The sequence below is a fragment of the Centruroides sculpturatus genome, unplaced genomic scaffold, assembly GCF_000671375.1.
Source record: "Centruroides sculpturatus isolate CEXI.00-Female unplaced genomic scaffold, Cexi_2.0 scaffold369, whole genome shotgun sequence".
NCBI classification, from domain to species: domain Eukaryota; kingdom Metazoa; phylum Arthropoda; class Arachnida; order Scorpiones; family Buthidae; genus Centruroides; species Centruroides sculpturatus.
Window position 1 is genome coordinate 62,385 of NW_019384649.1, and position 26,439 is coordinate 88,823.

General features: G+C 26.9%; 1 protein-coding gene across 1 annotated transcript in view; it reads left to right on the top strand.

The window, feature by feature from the left end:
• The window catches only part of LOC111626257, an 88,400-nt gene that overhangs the window by 60,345 nt on the left and 1,616 nt on the right, over window positions 1-26,439 (top strand). The window contains exons 9-24 of the mRNA XM_023369573.1: window positions 1,828-2,083; window positions 5,188-5,320; window positions 6,960-7,017; window positions 9,185-9,289; window positions 9,391-9,499; window positions 11,150-11,302; window positions 11,380-11,433; window positions 11,506-11,723; window positions 12,186-12,282; window positions 13,379-13,514; window positions 13,627-13,847; window positions 15,406-15,452; window positions 21,583-21,875; window positions 21,945-22,145; window positions 25,702-25,784; window positions 26,143-26,361. Coding sequence (XP_023225341.1) covers window positions 1,828-2,083; window positions 5,188-5,320; window positions 6,960-7,017; window positions 9,185-9,289; window positions 9,391-9,499; window positions 11,150-11,302; window positions 11,380-11,433; window positions 11,506-11,723; window positions 12,186-12,282; window positions 13,379-13,514; window positions 13,627-13,847; window positions 15,406-15,452; window positions 21,583-21,875; window positions 21,945-22,145; window positions 25,702-25,784; window positions 26,143-26,361 — 2,383 coding nt within the window. The remainder of the gene's footprint in view (window positions 1-1,827; window positions 2,084-5,187; window positions 5,321-6,959; window positions 7,018-9,184; window positions 9,290-9,390; window positions 9,500-11,149; window positions 11,303-11,379; window positions 11,434-11,505; window positions 11,724-12,185; window positions 12,283-13,378; window positions 13,515-13,626; window positions 13,848-15,405; window positions 15,453-21,582; window positions 21,876-21,944; window positions 22,146-25,701; window positions 25,785-26,142; window positions 26,362-26,439) is intronic.

The following is a 26,439-nucleotide window of genomic DNA, read 5'->3' on the forward strand; positions in this document are numbered from 1 at the left end:
TGGTTGAGCTTTATGTGGAAAGTGACCTATTAGTATCTAAAATTTTTTTTTTACACAAGACCATTCATCAATATATATATATCGAATATATATATATATCTCGAAAAATCCTATTAAAGGTCAGAGAAATGCAATAGATTTTGTTGTGTATGATAATAGATTGAGAGGTGTAGTGGTATTGAGGATGCAACTGAAGATTGGGTGGTAGAACAAAACAAAGGAAAAATGGCTCTGCAGTGAGTGAAAACAGACTGCCTGATGAGTAGAAAAGATAAGTATAGAGAGCATGTTGAGTTGAAACTGGGGAAAGTGGATGAGGAGTTGAATGATGAGGAAGTTTGGAAGTATTTTCAATCTTGTGTGGTAGAAACAGCAAAAGAATTATGTAGTGTTACAAGAATGGACCATAAGAGGAGGACTGAATGGTGGAATGACAGAATTGAGCAAGTAGTGAAAGAGAAAAAGGCTACATACATGAGCAGACTGAATGGAAGTGTGAGTGAGGATGAGTACAGAGCAAAGAAACAAGAAGTTGCACAAGCGATTAAGGAAAGTAAGGACAGAATGATTGAAGAATTTACTAAGTGTTTGCATGGGGCATGTGAGGAAAATATAAAACTATTCTAGAAGCAAATGAAGAGTATGCATGCCAACATAAAGAAAAGTGTATCTTGTGTATGAATATTAGGTGTGAATATTTTGAGTGGTGTTCACACAGTTAGTGTGAATATTTTGAGAGCCTGTTGACTGCAGTAGAAGTAGTTTGAAGTTGGAACAGTTGTGGAGATAAATGAAGTAGTGATGGATGTGACCCTATTCAACTGAGTGAAGTTAGGAATTCAATAAGAAGAATACAAAATGACAAATCTCCTGCTCTGGATGGTGTGACTGCAGAAATGTTAAAATTTGGAGGGTAAAATATAGATGCTCTGACTCTACAACTTATTTTGGGGATAAGGGCTTAGTGCTGTGTGATTGGAGAAATGTCTGATTGTTCTGATATACAAGGGAAAGGATGAAAGGATAGATTGCTAGAATTTCTATGGCATAATCTTGCTGAGCATACCCGGAAAAGTATTTGCATGAACTTTTTTAAAGCTTGTCAACCAATTGCTGCTGACAAGCTATTTTTTCTTAATAAAATGAAATACTGAAAAAATTAAAAATTTTTAAACTTAGATTAACTAAATTAATATGAATAATTTTAAACAAGTTATCTTACTTTCTTATAAAAATATTTATTTATATTACTTACTTAATCTTTAATGTATTGTTTTCTTTCTAATGTTAATTGTTTGTTTTTTGTAATTTTTTTCATAATTATTTTTAATTAATTATTTATGTAAAGATTAATAGTAAACTTATTATCATTAGTTTGTGAATTCTATTCACAAATCAATTCATATATATTAATCAAATCTAAATAAATCATTATCATCAATCTACAGAAGACAAAAGAATTGTTGTTAAAACCATAAAAGATACAAAAGTTAAAGTTCTGTAATTTCAAATATCAGAAATTTTCAAAAATATTAAATTTTTAAATTCAGAATAAAAATTAAAATTTTATTCAAAGCCAAATTTAAATTGATTTTATTTTAATCTGAATCTAAATGAATTTTTATTCTAGTTAAAATATGCAATAATTTTTAATGAAATAATAAAGATGAAAAAACACCAAGTGTTTTATTTATTAAATTTTTTATTACAACATTTTTATTTATATAAAATTAGTTAAAATTTTATTTAACTAAAACTGAAAGCAATTCATTTCAGTTTATTGATAAAATAAAATAAATTTATTTATAAACAATTTTTCTTAACTAGACAGAGTGGAAGTGATCATTCAGAAACATCTAGTTCTCTTTCTGCTCCACCATCAATCCATGAAGATGAAGATGAACGATTGACTCCCTGCAATACAGTTTTGTATGACAATGTAAAGTATTATGTATTACCTGATGGGCATTATTATACTGAAGTTCCTGGTTTGGGAGATGAAAGTGAAGAAGACGATGTGATGTATTGTCCCATTCCACCTCGTCAGAAATCTAAAGTTAAATTTAGTCATACACCTATTAAGGTAATGATCTCAGTGAATGCATAATATTTTCTTAAATAATACACATAGTAAATACATAGTATTATTTAAAAATATATAAAAATAGGAATTTTATTTTGTTAAAAATAAGACTTACTACAATCAATAATTGGTGCGAAGTACTTCTCACCAGTTATTGGTTGTAGTGAGTCTTATTTTTATTGTTATCCTGGTGTGGTATGCAGATATTTATTATTCAGCAATGCCAGATAGAATTTATTTTGTTAAAATGGAATATTTTTTTTTCCTCTGTAGTTGTTACTTTTATAAAACAAAAATGTATTAACTTATCTTGCTCATAATGTTACCCTAATCATTTAGCTTACATAGCCATATTTAATTAAAATATTAGCAAATATTTATTGAAGTGTTTTATTTAAATAAATAGGAAAATGTGAAGAAGGATTTAAGAAAGAATTGAGTTTTTATGAGACATAGCTCCCTAATAACTCTTTATTTACAGATATCAAAGAATTTTGTTGTTATTATAATGGAACAATAACTTGTATAATGAAACATTTTAAGTTAAGTATTTTATAAATGAATAACTACTAGGTAGCTGAAACTAATAATAATATAAATCAAGTAAATCTAGATTATTTAAGTCATTTCATTATTATAGCTTGTTAAATACTTTCAAAATGTTTCAATATCATCTACAGAATATTTAACAGATTCAGTGATTGAATGTTCTGTAGATTATTTTAGTATTGAATGTAAAAAATATTTTGATTTTTACAAAGTTTTGATTTTTGTGTTACTATGAATTAGCTCATGATTTCATGAGATTCAGTTAATAGATTTCAATTAATGGATGTTTCATACTTCATAGATTTCAGTTAATGGATGTTTGAATTTTATTATACAAAATTTATTCCATTATAAATTTAACAGAATATACAATTTAGAAAGTTGTCAAATTTAAGTAATTAACAGCAAATTTTTGAATTCTAGCATTACAACATTATATTAAATATAAAATAAATTCTAATGACATAATGTATTTAAACAAAATGATAAAATACATCTAAGAAAACATGCTTCAAAGAAAGATTTGCCTAAAATGAAAATATGTCTTAAATACAACTTACTGACTTTCAAATTACTACAAATTTTATGCCATTGCTTTTATGAAAAGAAAAAGCAATGTTGTCTATCTTCATAAGATAATAGACAAATGCCTACAATATTTCTTACGCATATCAGATTAAATTAATTAATGGGATGGTAACATATTACCAGATTTCCAACTAGAATTTAAAATAAATATCTTCATTTTTATTATTTTAGAAGCTGTCTTGGCTACAAGCCTATTCTGACTAAAAATAGCTAAATTCAACTAAATTATACAAGTTTTCAACAAATAAACTTTGTACAAAACAAATAAACATCTACAAAGTAAGAACTTTCTGAGGAAGTTGTTTCTACAAATGTAATATCTACAACAAGATCCTTATCTAACACATTTTAACATATAGCATACTCCTATATTTCAATAAAATCCTAAAGTATAGCAATTATAAACTTTTTACACAATATATAAATATATTAATATACACAACATATAGATATATGATACATATAAATATGTCATAGAAAACTTCACCTCCTCCTGAATATAGAAAATTGTGTCTACTAAGAATAAAAAGTAATAACTATGTAATTATTATCATTTTGATACTTAACATACTAGTCTTCTTAGTATCCAAAAGACAAAAAGACTTAAATCAAACATAAACAAGCATTATTCATTGAAAATTAATGATGTATATGTGAATAATTCAAAATCCAAATGGTTTGTTACTAGTAGCCCGGGAAGCCCCTAGTGGGTGTTCTAGCAGCAGTGGTGTCATTCCGTGGTATAAATAAATTCATATCAATAATAAAATCCTATTACAAATAAAAATATATATATATATATATATACATNGAAAATATATATATATATATATATAATTATAAATACTATAATAATACTCGATATATATGCATACTTGCAACATGGCAGCTGGTTGTTTTTTTGTTTTGTTTATTGAGAACTGTCTTAATCTTACCCATTTTTGTTTATATGTTATATATCGTTATATATATATATTATATATTCATTATTCATTATAATATTCGTTTAATAATAAATTCCTATTAAAATAAAAATAATAATATACTGAATTTATTGTTAATTTAAATAATAGCTAGGGACACCCCTAGTGGCCATTCTAGGCATTCCATTACAGATTACAGATATACAAACAGTGCGATCAATGGCTTATATTATTAGATTTGTTAATATAATTTATTTCTAATGTTAAGCCATTTTTATTATTAATACCTATAAAGTCTAATGTTGCAGCTACAATTCTTTCTAATCCATAATATCATCTTCAATAGATATTACTTTAAACAATCTACTATAGAATAATCTTTTAATCTATGATGTAGCTAATTTTTTGTTATAAATTATTGACTTACATAATAAGTTTCATTGTTTTATGTAAAAATTACTTCTAAAATTAATTTTTGTATTATGTGAATATCATCATTAAATACAAACATTGCTAGACCAATACCTAATATAGCTAAATTTTGGCATTTGGTTGGTGTTTAGCTATTATCATTAAATTATTATTTAATCATTCTCATTTGTAAAAATAAAAATTGGGAATTCAAAATTGAACAATAATTTGACTTCAACAAATAGTTTAAGTATTATTACGTGAAAAGAAAACTCTGAATTCAGTAATAATGAGAAACTAGTTTTTATACTATATTTCTTTACTTCACACAATAGAACAAAATAACGTATAAGAACATAAAGAAAATTTCATAATGGTCCTTTTATATTGTTGAAGTTTGTAAGAATGTGCATGTCATGTCAGTATCACACTCTTATATATGTTAAATCTTATATTATAATAATAATAATAGACTGTGATTAAAGTTTTAAATATTTTCTGAACACAGAATTTTATAATAAATTGGAATGTGACGACTTTATAATTTTATATTTAGTAATAATATATTTTCAATAACAATTTTTTAATATTATTAGTGATAAAAAATTTTTGATAATATGTAATTTTATGTAGGTGTTTAGTACTCATTCAATTGAAGATTATGATAGAAGAAATGAAGAAATTGATCCAGTTGCTGCTTCTGCAGAATATGAACTTGAAAAAAGAATAGAAAAAATGGATGTATTTCCTGTTGATTTGATGAAAGGTAATCATTTTTTTTAAAGAATGTTATGATAATGTTATGATCAGATTAAATAGTTAATAACATCATCATTATATTATACCATATATTTAATTATATATCATAAGTTTTAAATTAGCAATCTATTATTTTAATATTTAAAAAAATAAAGTTTGTTTATACATTTGATTATTTGTATTAGAAATAACTATATGAATAAAATGTCATTCTATGCACTTTATCAATCAATATCATGTCTGATATTTTTGTGATGAACCGAACTGTTCATCCGTAAAAATTATATTCTAACACAGATCATGTTTTATAATACAGATTGTATATAAATTGTTTTCAAAACTATATTTGAGATATTTATAATATTGATTAGTCTGAAATACCAAACTTCATACATACATACATGGTAGATACCTTCCATTTTATATGAATTCTGTGTTTTATGAGTCACTTAAATACATGAGCCAATCACAGCTTGGCACGTGTGCAATTTAGGGACTACGGCTGTTTGAAAGGTTTTCTCCCAAAAAATTAATCAATTCTAGACTAATTTGACTCAACATTTCCAAAACACACAATTTTTTGGGAATAATCCATATAAACTATGCTATAAACAAAAAATTGTAGGATTACTTACCGAGTGTGCACCGTTTGATGACACCATTGCTTAAACTTGTTTTCATTGCAGAGTGGCACATCAAACAGCGGGTGCGTGTTTTCTGATAAGTTATTTTTCTGCAAAAAATTTGCTGAACTTTGGAGACATCATTAATATAAATATAATTTTTATGGCCGTTAAATAATAAATGGTTTTTAGTAGGTCCGCTGCTCGTTTAAACTCAACGGTTCGGCGATGATGTTTTAACGTATTATACAAGTCTCTTTTAGTGTGTTTATACGAATATGATCGCAATTTTTTTGCTGTGTTATATGAATCCGTATTATATGAACCCATGTTATAGGGGGTTCTACTGTATATTTTTTGATAAATTATTTTGAAAATTGATCATCTATGGCTTTGTTTCTTATATCTGTCATGAGTAGGTATTTGAATACAAAACAAAACCTAAATTATTTTTTAAATATAAACTGAATTAGGCTGGATATTTCTTAAGCTAGCTAGTGAAAAATTTAATTTGCTTATATTTAGAAATTNATGATAAATAAAGAATAAAGGAAGGTTGTATTCACAGAATTTATATCAATATGAATTAAGTTAACATCTTTGTGGGAGAAAATATATCTTTGAATTATATTAATTAAAATGTGAAAATAAATTCTAGTTTAATTGATAACACATGCACAAACAAACAAACAAACAAACAAACCAACACACAAAACACACACACACACACACACACACACACATAAAATATCACACAATTGCAAAGTATTCAATATATCATAAAGCTGAATTTATGGATATACTTTTAATAAGTTTATGTAGATACTTTTAGTTTTATGTAATTTCATGCAGCTAACTCAACAGCATACATCTGTAAAAAATTGCTAGAATGGAAATGACATCTTTACATAATCTGCCCCTCTAAAATATTATTTGAAATAAGACAATTAATGTGTTTTAGAAGGCATATTCTCAAACATGCTGTGTTTTTTACATTTTATTTCCATTAGCAATACATTATAGATCTAATTATAAAATGTGAAACAGAACATAAACTCCAAAAGTATCAAAAATATAAAATGTAAGCCAAATATCTGAATTTTTTATTTTTCACCTCTTTTTCTGTTTTATTTATCAGATTATATTAATTAAATATGTAACAACAACAATAATAATAATAATAATCTTAGCACAGACAGATTACTTACATAGACACAGTCAAGTAGCAAATATAATACACCAAGAGCTTGCAAACAAACACAAATTGGTAGACATCCATGAACCATACTACAAGTATATACCACAAACAGTATTGGAAAACAACATGCACAAAATGTACTACGACAGAGCCATAATCACAGATAAAACAATTTACCACAACAGACCAGACATCACACTCATTGACGTAGCCATTCCAAACACTCACAATGTACAAAACACATGCACTGAAAAATTAGCAAGTACACAGAACTCTCCTAGGAAATAAGGCATCTGTGGAGGATGGATAGGGTGCTTATTGTACCTGTCATTCTCTCCTGTACAGGTGTGATACTACACAAAAGCCTGGGAACATTACAATTGAATAGAAATACATACGTCACACTACAGAAGGCCACTATATTGAATACATGCCATATTGTTAGGAAATTCCTGAATACAGACACTCACTATTTAATTTTAGTTTTGTGTTGGTTGCTATGCCTTGACTCTGGTCCAGCATAGTACACAGCCACTGGTGTCAACCGAGTATAACCCACTAAACCCAACATAATAATAATAATAATAAATGCTAAAATAGATTGGAAAAATTAAATATAAAAAAATTTTAATATTGGTAATGTCCAGTGACATGGGTTTGAGTCAATTGATCAATCTTTACTTTCTGTAAAAAATTAACATGAAATAAAATTGAAAATTAGTTTCTAAATAGTTCTAAGATGATTATTACGTAGATAGAATGGATTATTGGAAATTTATCAACTTAAATAAATAAATAAATAAAAGTAAGAATGCTCGATGATGTCATATAAAGCATGGATGTACTGTATAGAAAATGAACAGGAGAGGTCTTAAAGCAAGACATGTACAGTATTTGTGTCTTCTGGAGATTTTAGGAAACATCACAATGACAGATGAATATCTTTAATACACAAAGGATATTTTACATTTTTTAAAGATGCTCTGAGTAAGTTTGACAAAGGTAAATCTGAGTTAATAATTGCAAATTAAAATTAGCAGAAATTTGCATTTGCATTCAAATTGACCTTTAAGTGCACACACCCTACATCTTATCCATACAAAATTATATTATTTTATAATAATAATTGTCATTTAATTTACACAATTTTTGAAATTATCATGAAGACTTTTCAGTTTCATTTGTTGATCTATTTTCTATGACGATTTTTAAATGAAATGACAAGAATTAATAACATTCAATGGTAAGTATATTTTCAGTCAAGTTATTTCAATCAAAGTAACCTGAAAGTGTTCTTTGACAGTTTTTAAGCTATTTATATTAATGTTTCACTTGAAATAAAGTTAATAAATTTACAACATTGTAAATAGTTTGTGTAAAGATATTTGATTCAAATCTGTAATAACATCATTTTAAAAGCCTATGTCAAGCCAATTATAAGAAATAATTTTTTTTGTAATTTGTTTCACTATATCACAGCATTTATATTTTTTTTAACATTTATACAAAGTGCTAGTAGAAATTTATAAAATTGACATCCTTAAGTTTTGAATTTTTAACAATTTGTATAGAATAAGTGAAAAAAAATGCAAATTTTTTAAATTGAAATATTAATTTTGAACAAAATAAAATTTATGAATCAAATCTGATGCAAGAAGGATGTAGGATATGGAAAAATATATGTTCTAGTAAGCTAAATTTGTATGATAGTCCAAATTTTCATTCAATAACTGGAATAAGTTAGATCTTTATAAATGCATAACATAATTAATAGTTTATATATAAATATATGTATTTAACTATTTATTAATTATTATTAATAGAATTAATAGTAGTGTCAAATGATTATAAAATATAAAATAGAAAAATGCAACAAATAAAAATATTAATCTATTTTGATTTCATATTTGTAATTATTTTTCAATATTGCTTTCAAAATATATTTTAGGTCCATTCTTTATAAGAGACTAAATTTGGTTAGTTTTTGGTATGAGACTAAATTTTAAAAATTATTACATAGTAATGCTATAATACTACTTTTTTTTTCTAGAATTAAAGTGAATGATCAAATAATTGAAGTAGATGGAAAGTCATTGGTTGGTGTTACACAGGCATATGCAGCATCTGTTCTTAGGAATACTTCTGGATTAGTAAAGTAAGTTTTACTAAAAGCAATACTTTTGTGCATTTATTTAATGATTTTATTTTCTCAACAAAATATATTTAGAATATTAAAACTAACATCTTATTTTTTAGATTTTTAATTGGACGTGAAAAAGAAGGTGCCAATAGTGAAATTGCTCAATTAATTTCTCAATCTTTACAAGCAGATAAAGAACAAAAAATGCAAGAATCTCAAGACTGGGTAAATTTTGTTAGTTTTTGTTTGTTAATAAATTTAATTAAAAGTAAGTATTGTTATTTAATGTAATTTTATAACTGTTATAGTTTTAATTATTCTTATGAATTTCAAGTAATTTTAATTCAGGTAATTCAAATAATTTTATTTAATGTTAATTGTTATCAATTATTACTTTTATAACATTTTTTGTATATATATCAAACATAATTTTAATGGATGTAAGTATAAAAAATGATTATTATAAATATCATGATTTGCATTGAATAACTTATTATTGTATAGTAATAATGACTCTTACTTAATTTGTGCTTTTTAAATTAACAAAATATTGCCATGTTCTGTTTATTTCTTTCTTTTACTGTACTTTTTAAGTTTGATTTGAAGAAAATTATCAATTTGTAGTGACATTTCTTGTTATATTTTACTGGAGAAGTTTCTCACTATTGGAATTTTGTTTATAATTCAAAAAATAGTCATAAATGAATAAGAATGGAATTCTCATCCATAGAGAAAAAATATTTAAAACATTAAGATAGATTTCCTATCTTTTTAGATATTTGATTTGAAAACTGTTGTGCTAAATCATAAAAATAGAAATAAGGCTGTTTATCTTTTTGTCAGTTTTCATCTCTATCAATGATTTACAATTTCATTAAAGCTTAATGTGTCAAATTTTTTGTTATATTCATTTAAGTGATTTAATTTGATTTAAATAACAGAAATTCATGTAATAAAGTTTTGTTTATTTAATATACTTGTTATTTCATTCATTGTTAGATTCACTATTATTATATTTATTTTATTAGTATTTGCTAAGTGATACTCAACTTAAAGATTTTTTATTAATTTCATGTTTTGCTCTCTGAAGTGATGCATTGTCTGTTCATTGCATCACATCTCAGTCTTGGAGATCATCAATTTATTCCTTTATTATATCTTATTACATAATTGATACAAGACAAGAATAATGGGCAAAATAAGTCTCTCTCCATGATAAAAGGAACTGATAAAAAAAATGAAATTAAAACAACTAAATTACATAACACACAAAGCCTTTTCATATTATTTAAACTTAATAAATCTAGAAACAGAATATTTTCAACATTTTTAACAGAATTTGCAAACCTGTAAAAAGATGCTCTTTAGGAAATATTAAGATGATAGGAGTATAAAAACAAAGAATTAGTGTTAATACTGGATGTTTGTAAGCTAACATACTTAGGGGATAAACTAACATAGTTGCTTGTTAAGAGAAATTTGTAATAAATTAACTTCAGAGGAAGATTTTGAACTAAGTATGTCTTCATTGTACTAAAGTTTAAATTGTATATTAAAAATTAACTAATAAATAACATGTTAAAGTAAAAATTTAATTTATTTACATTGATAACTAATTTTCTTACTGAAAAGTTACCTGATTTAAAAGTAATATTAAGCAACTATTATGATTAAAAAAAATTATTGTACGGTACAGTACTGATTTAGATTGACTAATTTTGAAATATTTTGAAAATTTGAGATAAAAAGATATTTATTACAATAATATTGTAATCATTATGAATTTAATATTTGAAGAAAAACCACATTTTATATTTATTTGTTTATTTTTATATAAACAAATAAATATATATATTTATTTACTTATTTATTTAGGAAAATTCTATGGAAGATTTAAATGAATATGATTGTTCTGCTAATCAAAAAAATGATGATCCACCATTAGGAATTCCTGACTTAGTTAAAGACAGTAGTGACTATTTATCATTTGAAAATGACACAGAAGCATTAAAAATTAAGTTAAAAGAGGTAATAATGTAATATAAGTTTGATTATTTTTTTATCATTCAAAATAAATATAACTTAATTTGATAAACATTTGATAGGCCCAATATAGGACTGCTATAAGTGAAGCTGAAGTAAAGAAATTGAGGGAAAAAGTTAGTAGTAACAATTTTTTATTTGAAAAATGATAAAAGGAAATAGGTAAAATTAAATATTTTCTGATTTAGGTACTTAATTATGAATTTCTGCAAGCAGAACAGATAGATTATAAACTTCAGTTAGAAGATTTACAAATGCAGTTGGAAGAAAAAGAATCAAATTTGTCTTCTATGCATCAAGAAATAAAATGGTCTCAACAAATGTTAAATAAAACTGCTGAACTGCATAGTTTATTGAATAAAAAATATGGAAGAGCAAAGAAAATTATAAAAAAATTTAATCAAAGGTAAATTTTAAATTATTGTATTATTCATTTTTATGTTATGATTATTAATAGTAGTGTCAAATGATTATAAAATATAAAATAGAAAAATGCAACAAATAAAAATATTAATCTATTTTGATTTCATATTTGTAATTATTTTTCAATATTGCTTTCAAAATATATTTTAGGTCCATTCTTTATAAGAGACTAAATTTGGTTAGTTTTTGGTATGAGACTAAATTTTAAAAATTATTACATAGTAATGCTATAATACTACTTTTTTTTTCTAGAATTAAAGTGAATGATCAAATAATTGAAGTAGATGGAAAGTCATTGGTTGGTGTTACACAGGCATATGCAGCATCTGTTCTTAGGAATACTTCTGGATTAGTAAAGTAAGTTTTACTAAAAGCAATACTTTTGTGCATTTATTTAATGATTTTATTTTCTCAACAAAATATATTTAGAATATTAAAACNATAGGGAGAAAGAATATGTACAACATGAAGAATATCGAACACAGCAAATGCAAGAAATGGATAAAGAATATAATGCTTTAATAAAGGCTTTGAAAGATAGAGTAGGTGTTTGATTAAATTATTTGATAAAACGTATTCAATGATAATCTAATAAAAGTGCAGGAATGATCCTACTGTAGTAATTATATTGAAGAAAACTGTTAAGTGTTTTAGACATCATCAGATCTCTCATGAACAACCATATTTTTTCAGTACAGTGTTACCTTGACTTATGAGTTGTTTGAGATATGAGTCATCTCTCAACTGATTTTTTGATTTGAGTTGAGAACTAAAATTTGGGTTATGAGCCAGCTTCAGATACCTCACTGCTAGTTGATGCAGAGAACCCTATGCCACAGCAAACCATAGATTAAGAAAAAGAAGATGGAAAATTTTTCGTTACTCTTCCAATGTTTGACAGGCTAGCTAATAGAAAAACACATGATCGTGTGACATAGGCATTAGTTCACTTCCGTGTTGGGTGTGGCACCACCATCTTTCATTTCTTGAATTTTCCATCTTTTCTCTTTTTTTATCTATATAGCAAACACTGCAACATATGCAAAACCAGTTTATTGCAGTACATTCTATTGTGTTTTTATATAATAATTGTTATTTACAAGTACATTTTTCTTATTTAAAAACATGTAACAAAAAAATTGTCGTGTTTTGGGGAGTCCAAATTGGATTAATGGTATTTCAATGCGGAAAATTGACATGAGTAATTTGAGTTACATCATGGAACAAATTAAAGTCTTAAGTCAAGGCACCACTGTATTTTGATAATTGTATTGAATTTTTATTCTTGCTGCAAAACTACTTATAAAATATCAAGCTTCCTTATGACATCTATGAATTTATGATGCATTTGTTAAAAATCAATATTAGTTATTTATATTGTTTCTTTTTAGTTTTGTCTTTTAAATTTATAGTTATTCATTTTATTCTATACAGAAATTTTATAAAAATGTCTTTATTTTAAAGGTTGGGCTAAGCAAAGAAATAATACAATGTTTGAATTACATCATAAAATGTTTGTTTGAAAATAAATTATAAATATTTAAATGGGATCACTAAACTATTACTACTATAATAGAAATTAATCAACAAATGCAATTTAATTTGTTAATAGTAAATTATTTATTTTGTTATAAATAGGTAATTATTTTAGAACAGAAATTACTAGAAGCACAAAGAACTGCAGGCTTGCCAGCACAGATTCCAAGTGATTCACTTGTTCATCAATTAACTGCACAAATTGAACTGAACAATAAATCAAGGAGAAGTATACCAGGTTCTGTATCAAATTAATTACTAAATTTAATACGTGATAAAAATAAACTTATTCGTCTTTTTAATTCAAAATTATGTAAAATTTAATTTTAATAATAAATTTAACTTTTTAGTAAGAAAAATAGAAGTGGATATATCAGATGGTGAATTATCTGATGATAGTACTGACATAAGTCAAGAAAACAGTGAACAGAGTAGAATATTAAATATGGAAACAACAAAAGAGTCAGAAAAAGAAAAAAGTGAAATTCCCATTGGTGAAAAATCAGTTTATAAAATTACACAGAAAGAAACTAAATTTCCATCAGAAATGAAAGAATCATTATTATCAAAGGTAAAAAATAAATTCAAAAATTTTTAAATTTATATACTATATTGGCCTTAATATTAGTCAATGTTTTCTTCTAGTTTTTAAGGGGACAAAAAAATCACTCTTGATCTTTATCCAAGCCTCAACTTACTATATATTCAAATTTGATTACTTTTCTTTGATTTCAATAACTATATGGTACATGTGCAGAGTTATACTGACTTTGAAATTCAGTGTGTTAATTGATTAGAGATTCTAAACACTAACCTAACTAACCTGTCATGCTGCAGCCCTACAAACAGCATGTGGGAATGAAGTGTTTGGCATGATTACATAATCAATTAATCAATTATTTTTATCATACTCAACAGAATCAGTCAGTTTGGTAACTTCTACAGGAAGTTTCTTTTTGTAACTTTTTATTTTACTCCTAGAAATCTACTGATTAATCCATCATCAAAAATTGGGGAAAGTTGCTGAAAATTTACCACAAAATTTATTCTGTTATAAAATGTAAATTTCTGTTGTAATTATAAAGTTATGTATTTAATATGATTATATATTTGACTGTGTAAAAGAGCTTTATAAAAAATGTTTTATATATTTATAAAAAATAATAATAATAAGAAGTTGAAGCCAAAACTGTGTGCTTTGTTTTATTTTCAAAAGTCATAAAATTCTAATTACACTTTTCCAGAATACATGTGAAATATGCAAAGAGGCTTCTCCTGACATAATGTATGTACTAGGCAGCCCACTTACAACTACTCAGCACTTGGGGCATTGTTTTGATTTTGCTCTATAACTTCTATTAATTTTATTTTTTACTGATATCAACAGAAAAGAAGTAAATAAGTTGTAATTTGTAACTTATAGGCATACAATACATATATTTTTTAGTAAAACAAACTTTTGAATACAATTTTCTGATTTACTGGGTATAATTTAAATGCAATTTATAAAAATTGTTAAGAAAGCAATCAAAAATTCATTTGTGTTGATTGATTTCTATATATTTGTAAATACAAATTCAAAATCTTTTACCTCTGACTAAAGTAATTTTGAAAAGAAATGAAGAAATAAATGTAATTGATTGCAACTAATTTCCATAAACAATGGCATAAATAAAAAGTAATAAAAATTCAACATATTCTTGTAAAAGTTAGAAGAACAGTAAAATTATGAAAGATTGCTGATGAAGACACAATTATAAAGGGCTTTTAAGAAATATTGTTAACAAAAACTTGGAAAGAGCAGAGGGTGATGTGCTGTGTAAGGAGGCTGAAGACCATAATATCATGACAATGAAATGAAAGAGGATTGATGAAGATGAAAGTGGTGAAGTATTATTTCAGTGATTTTTCCAAATTTTTTAATGCAAATGACTAATTTTTCATATGCTAAGAATTATATGCAGGTCCTAATTTTTTTTCAAAAAATAAGATGTCAATTTATATTTAGGCCAATATGGTATTATGCAATAGAAAAAATTAATTATTTGGTTAATTGATTATAACTTAAGCTGTTATAAACTCACTTCAACATTGTTCATGAATAAAAGTTTGGATATTTTTTTTTGTAGACTTACAAAGATGATTCAAAGAAAGAATGTGAGAGAAGTAGCATTAGGTATGACACTTTATTTATAATTTTCTGATTATATCTGTACATTGTATATTAACAAACATTATGAAATTAATTACATGTCCATTACAATTAAACTGTTTTTCAATAATTGTGTATTCAATTTCATAAATATTTTAAATTTGATCTTAAACAGTTATCATATTTTTCAAATTTTATAAACAATATAAAAATAATTTAAGCTTTTATTAAATACTTTGAAGTATTTATAGCAACCTTTTTAAGAGACTCATTGAAAACAGAAATTGTATTAAATGGTTATATTATATTAAATTTTCTAAATATTTCCAATATAAATTATATATATTTTTTTAAAAAAAAAAGGATTTTTAACATAGTTTTAAAAAAATAGTTAAAGTAAAAAATCAAATGACAGTTTCAAATTGTAATGATTTTTCATATTTGTGTTGTAATTTTTTCTATTTAATTCATTATCAAAATTATATGTTTTTATATAATACAGTGGGTGATCAGTTAACAAACATAATCTATTCTAAGACCATGTTTTCTATCCAATTTGTTTGTTAACCGATTATTGATTTACCATAGATTTTTGTGGGAATTTGATTAATTCATTCTGGAAACCTTAAAAAATAAATAAATTAATTATATACTTTCTTCCTATGTTTATTAACAAATAACAACAAACTAAAAGAAATCTCTCCATTTTTTTTTATGGATAGCACATCTTTGTTTCTTAAGATGCGATTTTCATTACTTCTTTATCTGCTTGAGTTTTTCTTATTATATTCTGTTTAGCTAAGACTTTGTATGCAACAAGTCTACAGTAGATAATCATCTGCATACAATATCAGACATCTACCCACTCTCTACCTTGGCTATTATCTCTTGCTTAGTTTCTATAGAGGACACAGTTCTTGACACTTCACTCATTTTAGGCCCCATAATATTATCAGTTTTCTTACATAAAAAGTTCAGAAAAACACTTACAAAAATTCAGAGAACAGAAATTAACTAGCACAAAAAAAGGTTATGTATACAACTGTCAAAGTCTTGTTCCATAAGCCATGTAGCGATGCCGTTAAGTTTTACAAATCTCAAATGCAGCATTGCTTCTTCTTGTGTTTGTTCTGTGAGGTGTTCGTTATCCGAACATGTGTTTGTTGTCCAAACATAAAAATCTTTAACAAAAGTGTTCATTGTTCAATTTGTTTGCAGTCCAAACTATTTGTTAACCAATTATCCACTGTATTTTTATGTATAATATATTTGTATTTAAAAAAAATGGTTTTAAATGTTAGGACATTATTCTTATCTAAGAGGACAATTTATTTCTACTCCCAGGCTTGTTGATTCAATGTCTTAATAAAATTCTAACCCTTATATTGATAGTAAAATAGCATTACATTAGGGAAAACAATAGGATTTATTCTATTGGTCATTGTATTGTGGGGAATTGTTAGATGGTGGGCAGAACAAAGCAACTCTACTATATTAATTTTGTAATTTAAGAGCTCAGATATTTGAATGATACAGAATATAAATGAATCAATTAGTATTTATTGTACTCATTGTACTATTGGCTATAATAAGCTTTCTATGAACATGTACGATACATGAATTAAAAGTAAAAGAAAAATTTGTATTTAATATATCTTATATAATAAAAATTTAAATAATATAAAATGTAATAATATATTATTGATATTCTTTATTTATAGCAAAATAAATATCTAAATTTGGTTAGATGTTTGGAATACTTAGATATAATGCTTGAATTATTGGGTAAGATAGATATTATTGCTGATTATATAGATATTATATATATGTTATTGCTATTTTCTTTTGAGAATTTTTACTGATCTGTAATAATTTTAAATCCACTCCTCTGAGATTTAGAAAGAATAATAATTATGAGAGAGCAACTCAAATACTGTTCTTAGTTAATTATCTTGACTTTTGCTATAATTTCCTATTCAAAACTGTTAAAAGTTACACAACTTCATTTATGGAAATTATGAAAAAAGCAGGATAGCAACTTTTATCATAGTGATGCAAGATATATCTTGTGTTACTACAAAAAACTAAAAAAAGAATAATTGTAAAGGCTACAAAGTTATAAGAATTGTAAAATACTTGATTCTTCTATCTATTTCAATTATATCATTGACACATGAAAACCTTTTAAGTGTCACTATGGGTCAAATACACTATATAATAGTTATGCGGGCCTTTGGAGTATGCATATTCTGCAAAAATCTTGAGACATTTGACCAATAGAATTAGCTATACTGTTACTTGTAATAAGCTCATGTATGCAGTCTGCATTGCTGAGGTAACAAAGTAAACAACAAAATTTTTTTCCATTTGTTGAGTTTAGTCAGTGAATCTAGGTAATTACATGATTAAAACTTTATAATGAATCTTAACATGGGAAAATCTTATGCTGTAAAATGCAATATTAACTGCCTTTTGTTGCTGTTGTAAAATTTGATTTTTGGAACTTTACAGGATTTTGTGTGTATATGATGTGATAGTTTTTAAATTAATAATGATGTTACAGGAAATACTTATTGTAAGAAGTTTTTAAGAGAAAATCCCACCAGAGGGCGAGAGAGAGAGAAAAAAGCAGGGGCACTATTAGTTTTTTTATAAGGAGAAGAAGAAAGATAGTGGCCTAATCATAATTAATTGTTATAATTAAACTTTGTTCAGTTTTTACAATTGCCTTTATCTTATTCGAAACAGTAGTACACTCCATAAGTACGAGTTGTACAATATTGGTGCAGTCGACAACATTAGCTGATGTGCTGCTACCAACCACATCTACAAGAAATGAGCCAAATGAGTAAAAAGTCTTGAAGTTTAAGATTGAAGTTAAAAGTGTAAAATTTTGATTGTAACCAAAACAAAGTTAGAGTAAAGCTTAAGAGCTAACTCTAGGAAGCAATAGCTTAAAGATTTGGCACTGATACTAGAAAAACTAAAGAGTTTAAGCTGACGACTATGATTTGGTTAGAAGCTAATATGTATGGTTGAAGAAATTAAATATGATTTAGAAGGAAGGACCATTGAATATTTGAAAGAATATTTGAAAGAGGAATTGGAGAAAAGGCAATTATCATGAATTGGTATGGTAAAAAATCTGAACTAATAGAATGATTAACTAGCACAATGTTAAGTGAAAGGGATAGTTTTAATGAAACTAGCCGGGCAAAAGAGGAATAAGGAGTGAATGAATCTTCTTCCGAAGGTCAAGCTGTAAATCTAAGTCCTATGAGTATGATACAAATGCTAAAGGGAAAAAGTAATATTATTAATAGATAATCAGCAACAGGCAGTGCAAAACTCAAAGGAGACAGTTATTGAAGTCCAAACTGCCACTGAGTTCACTGGTATTGACATGACAAAGGTGAAACCAATTGGATTTGTTGATTTACCTATTTGGTTGCAAGACCAAGTCACCACAGTGAAAATAGCAGTGTTTGAGAACAACCCAGTTCCTTTGACTTTATTAGATTGGATTGGCCAAGCAGGAGTGAAAATGAGGTTGAGGAAAGATAAATGTGAAATAGTCACAAGAAATGGTAATGTGATTCCAGCATAACTTCCCATTGAAGAAGCAACACAAGAATCATGTTTGTTACTTCCTAGCACTGGAGCAATACATACAACAGAGAGTAAGAGTTGTTTGAAGACTAAAAGAAAACTTGGATGCAAACTCACTTATATAGCTTTAAAGTTACAGGAATATGAATATGACATTAAGCATAAGAAAGGAGTTACCAACATACTATCTGACATTTTATCTAGAAATACAAGAATTGCATGGAGAGGAGAATCTCTAGTGAAATTGAATGTCATCAAAGCATCGACCCAAAATTAGACAGCATAATTAGAATATTGAAAGACGGAAATCTCTCACTAGAAGAGCAATGTAAGATCACCTCTACAAAGACTCGATTTGTGTTACAGAATGATATATTATATCACTATGATGTTCAAGATATTTCTATCTTCATTTACAACTTGTTGTACTACGAAAACTGAAACCAAGATCCTGAAAGCCAATCACAACAATGTTGTAGCTGGCCACTTTAATGCAGAGAGAACCTTGTTGAGAATCCTAGATCACTATTGGTGGGAACACATAATGAAAGAAGTTAAAAGTTATGTTAACAGTTGTCAAGTGTGTCAAATGAATAATGATTATCCATTGAAAAGCAAAGCTTTCTTACAAAGGACATACCATCATGGCCCTTTGAAATGTTAGGTCTTGATCATATTTGAATACTTCCACCAAGATCAAGAAATTCAAAAAGATGGATTTTGATATAGATTATTTTACCTGATACAGTAGAACCTCAAAAACTCGGCTCTCGATAACCCGGCACTCCAGATAACTCGGCCACACCCTGGCAGGGCAAAAAAAATCCTTAGTTAATTAATTTTCATTATAGACAGCTTTATAAAATTATAAAAGCTCTCATAAAGTATTTTTCTGAGGTCTGTCTTATCAGGTAAATTACTGTACACAGTGTATTCATTAATTTTCATTTTCATGTAGTAAAGGCTGTATGCCTTCATAAAGGCATAGAGCCTTTACTACATGAAAACTTTTCCTTTGTTTAAGGGTATTTGGGCAGTTTATTCTCTGTTATATTCTGTACAAGTAAATACTGTACAAGTACAGTACAGTATTTTCGGAGGAAACACTCGTACTTATTTTTTTTAACCCCATTCCCGATAACCCGGCATTTTCACAAACTCGGCCACCCTTCGGTCCACATTAGGCCGAGTTTTCGAGGTTCTACTGTATTTAATAGCTTTCCCTGTGAGTAGTTTAAGCACGGAGACCACATTGAGAGTTTTACAAGAGAATGTATTCAATGTGTATGGATTTCCAAAGATGATCATTTTGGATCAAGGAACCTCTTTTGTGTTCAAAGATTTTGAGAATTTTCTGTAGGACCATGGCATTCATCATTTCCGAACTTGCGCTTTTCACCTCCAAGCAAACAGACATGTGGAGAGAACAAATCATACTGTAGAAGACATCTTTAGGAAATATGCTGATGACGATATCACAGCTTCGAAAAAGACGTGTATCAGCAGCAGTGTTTGCTTATTACATGACAAAACACAAGTCAACTCAACAAAGTCCTCTCTTTACTTACTGTACTCCGTGGTTTTGAGCCAAGAACACCAGAAATACAAAAATTAGGAGAGGGACAAACTCTGAAAGAAGCTGAGAATAGATTGACTGAGCTGTTTATTAACCGAATACAAGCAGTTGAAAATCTTACTCAAGCTTATGATCAAAATAAAACATCTTTTCATAAAAATAAGCATGAATCTAAGATTAAGGAATACGATTTAGTGTTATACCATTGTTTTAACAGACAAATTTTAGAGCAAATGGAAAGGTCCATATATAGTAAAGAGGATAGTTAACCCCATTACCTATCTCATTGAGGGAATTCAAAATGATGACAACAGGATCTTACACGAGTTAGATTCATCCTTATCATCTAAGAACTGATCAAGAAGACTACATGCAAATGAAGCTATGAAAAGAAACTGTTATTAATGTCACTAGAAGATAGAGAAGAATTTTAAACAGAAGCTATTGTTTTGTCTAAAAGCAGTTGTAGCCAATATGTAAGAAGTTTTTAAGAGAAAATTCCGCCGAGGGGCGAGAGAGAAAAAACAGGGGTCACTAGTAGTTTTTTAGAAGGAGAAGAAGAAAGATGGTGGCCTAATCATTGTCATTAATTGTTATAATTAAACTTTGTTCAGTTTTTACCATTGCTGCCTTTATCTTATTCGAAACAATAGTATACTCCATAAGTATGAGTCGTACATTTATATTTTAATTAATTAATTATTAATTAATTAAAATAAATTCTTAAGTTGTTAAATCACTTTTAATGATTATGAAAATGTTCTTTCCATATTTTTTATTTGAATTTTGTTTTAATTATTATTTAAGTTGAATTATTTTCTTATTCAAAATAAATGTACTTCTTCTATTAAGCAAACAATTTTATTATTATAAATTTTTAGTATGAAAATCAGAAGCTATATGTTCAACCAGTAATTGATTTTTCAATGAAATTTACAACAATGTGAAGAAAATTTCTATATTTTCCAGACATGAAGCAACAGTTTCTCAAGATGGTCATAACTTATCTACTTCACTCAAAGAAGAGAAAAGAATATCTAATTCTGACAGGTTTTCAGAACCTGTTAAGGTAATTAATGACAAGTTACAATCTAATTTACAAAATATAGCAGGAAGTTCAGCAGCAGCTTCAAGTAGCAAAATTAAGAATCCTCAGCCATTGAATGTTTCAAAACCAACTGGATCGAGTTATCCTCAGCCAGAAAGAAAACTTTCTTTTGCTGAGGAAATAAAAATAGCTGTGCTGGAATGGCAGACCAAAGGTATGATTGAATAAGCTTATAATTATTTTATTTTATTTTTAATCTTTTTAAACAAATAATACATTGTAGGAAGAAATGATAACGAGCAAGAAATAAATGATATATCTTCAGTTGCCAAATCTCAACCATCACAAAATTTAAATGAATGTCAAATTTCTCAGGAATCAAGTGAAAACAAAATTCCTGAACAAAGTGTAACTCCAAGCAGGGTAGTTATATCTGATAGATCTACAATTCCAGTAGAAATAACACAAAGAGGAGGAGGAGGTGGTAAGTTACTTTTTTAGAATAACTTAACTAAGATTGATTAGCATTCACAAACACTGAAAATTCTGAGACGTGCTAATTTCATATAAATTTTTACTTTTTAAGTGATTGGTCTGAAGAATTTTTCAGATTTGGCAAAAATGTGTTGTATATATTCCAAAATATCAAATAAAAAATTGATAGAAAAGAAATCTAGATGAAATAATAAATATAGAAATGTTTATCTATTGAAATTATACTTTAAATATACTAAAGGTATAAATATCAACACCCAGGAGGACTAATGGGCTTTCGATGAAAATGAGGAATATGATAGCATACAGTATATGAAGATAGTATCATCATTTGTATAATATATAATTTAAAGTTGAAAAATTACAAAGTTCTGGTGGAGATTAGAGATGAAGTATGTAATATATTGATTCTCATGTAGCAATACATTATTAAATATGGTGGAGTAGGCTGCATTAATCTCATGAGAAATACTGTGCCATTAATTATGGAATTATTACTCCAGCTATTCAACAGTTTTTATTATACCACTAGAGCATTATTGAAACTGCTAATCTGGCATATCTAAAATGTTCCATGGAGGAGAAGTTCAAATGAATGGTCTAATCATATGTTTTATACATTCTGATTTTGGAGGTACTGATAACAAGCACAGGCAGTATGGGCACGTATTAATCTGCTGTAAATGGATTTCATATATTGAGAATTGCTTGCAATTACAGAATCTCAAAGAATGACCAGCTTTGATCAAAATGTTTGATTAATTTCATTCCAAATCAGAATCTTTGTTCTGAAGTTGCAAGTACTGGGAAGCATTCCTATCATCATAACAATGCTTAACTATTTGTTTTCTATTTATTCTATTATTCTATTTATTTATTTATTCTATTTTGAACAGAATAACAATTCATCATTGAATGCCATAATGCTCAATTGGTATCCAGTTCGAATTCATCTTGTTAGCACACTATTGAAGATATTTATATGTGACCTGGTTTTACTGTCAAACTCAGTACTGGATGATACATAAGCTTTCAGTGAAAGTTGTAGGAGTATTGTTTACTTCCTGGGTAATAAGTCTGAAGTGTAACTTGCTGCCAATGCTATGCTAAGTGACTAACGTTGACAAATCCTATCTTGAACTTACTGTAAATAATGATTGTTTCTCTGTGGTTGTGAACAGTCATTATGATCTTCATCTGCAGATGGCAGGTCTCAAATCCACTGGTGTCATGTGCATTGAGTTATGACCAACATAAAGTGCAACTTTAATGGATAAATCTGCTTCCTTGTATTCAGTGATTGATTTCAAAGTCAAATTGCTGATATTCCTATCTACATTTTTAATGGCATTTTTATCAGTTAATAACAATTTCCAAAGATGTTTTCCTTTCAGAAAGATTTTGTTTTTTGTATGTACTATACAAATGTTACTTTGCATGTAGAGAAGTATTGAAATGGCTACAATTAATAATTTGTGTACTCTTACAAATACCATAGCATATGCAAACTCTATAAAAGTTTTCTAATTGTTTTAATGATGTAATATTTTTTTATTGTAATGTATTTTAAAGTAAACTTTATTGATGACATCAAAGAAAAAAATATTGTATAGAAACAAGAAAACAGAAAACAAAGTTACAATGCTACATACAATGATGATAGTTGATAGAAATAAGAGACATCAATATTTTAGTCTAAATGATGTAAATTTAAATATATATAATGATGAATTTTATTTCAACTCGTATTTTCAAATTTTTTAATTGTTAACTAAGAAATTAATTATTATTTTCAAAATTAATGATGTGTTGTATGCAGGTAAATTCATCCATTATGAACTTAGTGATGGATTATAAATAATCTGATTTCAGTTCCATTATCTATACTACTATATAAAGAGACAACGTATTTTTCGTTTGTGACCACTAACCGTGAAAACTACTGGACCAATCATTACCAAATTTTAACTGTAGCATCTTTATGACCCCCGGAATGTTTTCCACTAATCAAACCTGCAGATTTTTTATTAATTAAAACATAATCATTAAAAGATATCATCTAGAGTTAAGGCTTTTATGTCCAACAGATGGCGCTACGAGTATGACGCCCTAAGTTTGCTTTTCTGTGAAGATGAACTAAAGCAGATCATCTTCTATCTATCTATATAAATAAAAATGTAATGTTCATTTGTTCCTACCAATTCCTTTGAAATTTTCACACAACGCTGCATTCGAATACGCACGTGTTTTTATACATGTCGAAATTCCCCCCACTGGGGGAGATGAACAGGAATAAGGCTTACCGTAAAGAACTCTGCTTCTATTTCTACTATTTTAGATGCGGTTTTTTGCGTTTTTGATTGCGTTTTAATAGGGTATGTCAACAGAATATACACTAAAAAGGGATTTTTCAATATTCCCCCCATGGGGGAGAGGGACAGGATTAAGGCTTACTTTGAAGAACTTGGCTTCTATTATACTATTTTAAATGCAGGTTTTTGCGTTTTTGATTGCGTTTTAATAGGGTACACTAAGAAGAAATTTTTCGAAAAATTCCCCCCACATGGGGGAAGTGTTATACATTTATAATAGATACATTTTGAGCCACAACAACGCGTGGCGGGGTCTGCTAGTATTCTATATAAATGTTTCTTTTAATAATAATTATACTGAATCTGCCATTTGTTTCTAATTTATAACTAAATAAAATGAAACTGTAATAATTGTAATGGCTGTTTTAGGAAGTGTTTCATTTTTGTTTTTCAATTATTGCCAAATCATATTCAAAGAATACAAAAAAAGTACTTTTGACTCTGAGCATCACATATTTGCAATTTTTGAGATTTGTTCTTATAATAAAAAGTGTATATAGTATTTAGCAAATATATATCATAACATAGTTCAGGATTGTTTATTATTTTATTTTGAAATTATAACAACTACTTTTCATTTTAAATGTGACACATTGCTTTCTTTTATGTCTTGTGGTCACTAAAAGCTTTTAACATGTCATCATAGATTAAATTAAGCTCACAGTTGAGGAATTGATTTGGATTTAAATTGAAGTTTCTCAAAGAGACAGATATATCTTAAATTAATTAATCACCTCAGTTACCTATACCATTCAGTCAATTAATATTGTTATCAGTAGTAGGGTTTATAATTCATAGTTATAATAACTTTTTTAGATTATTACTTAGTGAAATTATGCTGAATCAATATGCTGAAATAGATATATTTTATCATTATTAACTTAGTATTACACTATGTAACATCTAGAATAGAACAATAGAAAATAAATACTTAACTGTTAATGCTTTAGTTATTTTTCATTTATGTAAATAGATAAAAAGTTTAATAAACTATGTTGTTTGTTTATACAATGTGAAATATATTCTGAATTTTTAGATAAATGTGTAATTGGATTTTTTATTTTTAAATAATTAGAAAATTTCATATATTGATATAAGCATTGTTACTGTTAATTTTATTGGAATGTGTTTAGTGTCTGTCAGGAAAAAACAGCAATTCTTTAAATATTACAGATCAGTCTCTTGTGCAGCATGAAGCCAAATTAGCAGTTAGTAAAAAATCTCCAAGCCAAAGTATTGAGGGTGCTATTTCAAAGGTAATGTTTTGTTATTTGCATGACAACTAATTGGTAATTCTAATTAATTTTAGAAATTCTACAAATTTTAAAGTATTTATATTATAAATGATATATTCAAAAAAGTATTCTAACTAAATATATTAATAACAACAACCTTAATGATTTTTATGTGAATTAAGTTTGTGTCTGTTTTAAGAAATTCAGATTCTAATATTGGATAAATGTTTTTTGAAATAATAATCAATATCAAATTATTTATTAGAAAAATTGTAAATTAAAAATTTTCTGGAATATAAAAAAATTATCTAAAAAAATCATAATTTTTACACTTTATTTCTATATAACTTTTTTGTATTTTATACTTTTGTTACTATAGTCACAAGAAATGGAACATAGAAGAATTATTCCCCATCATATAAATATTGAAAGAAGCAAAAAGCCTCATCATTGGCAAGGTGGTCCCATCCATCTCTGGACGATCACACAAGTAGGACAGTGGTTAATAGCTATGGGTCTTGAGCAATACGTCCAAAAATTCCGAGAAGCCAACATCAACGGACAAACCTTACTGCAGTTGGACAGTTGTCGTTTGAAGGTTTGTTTCATTTATTCTTTTACTTTTATAGTTTCCTTTCTCCTTATTTCTCTGTTTTGTCAAAAATATTTCATCAAT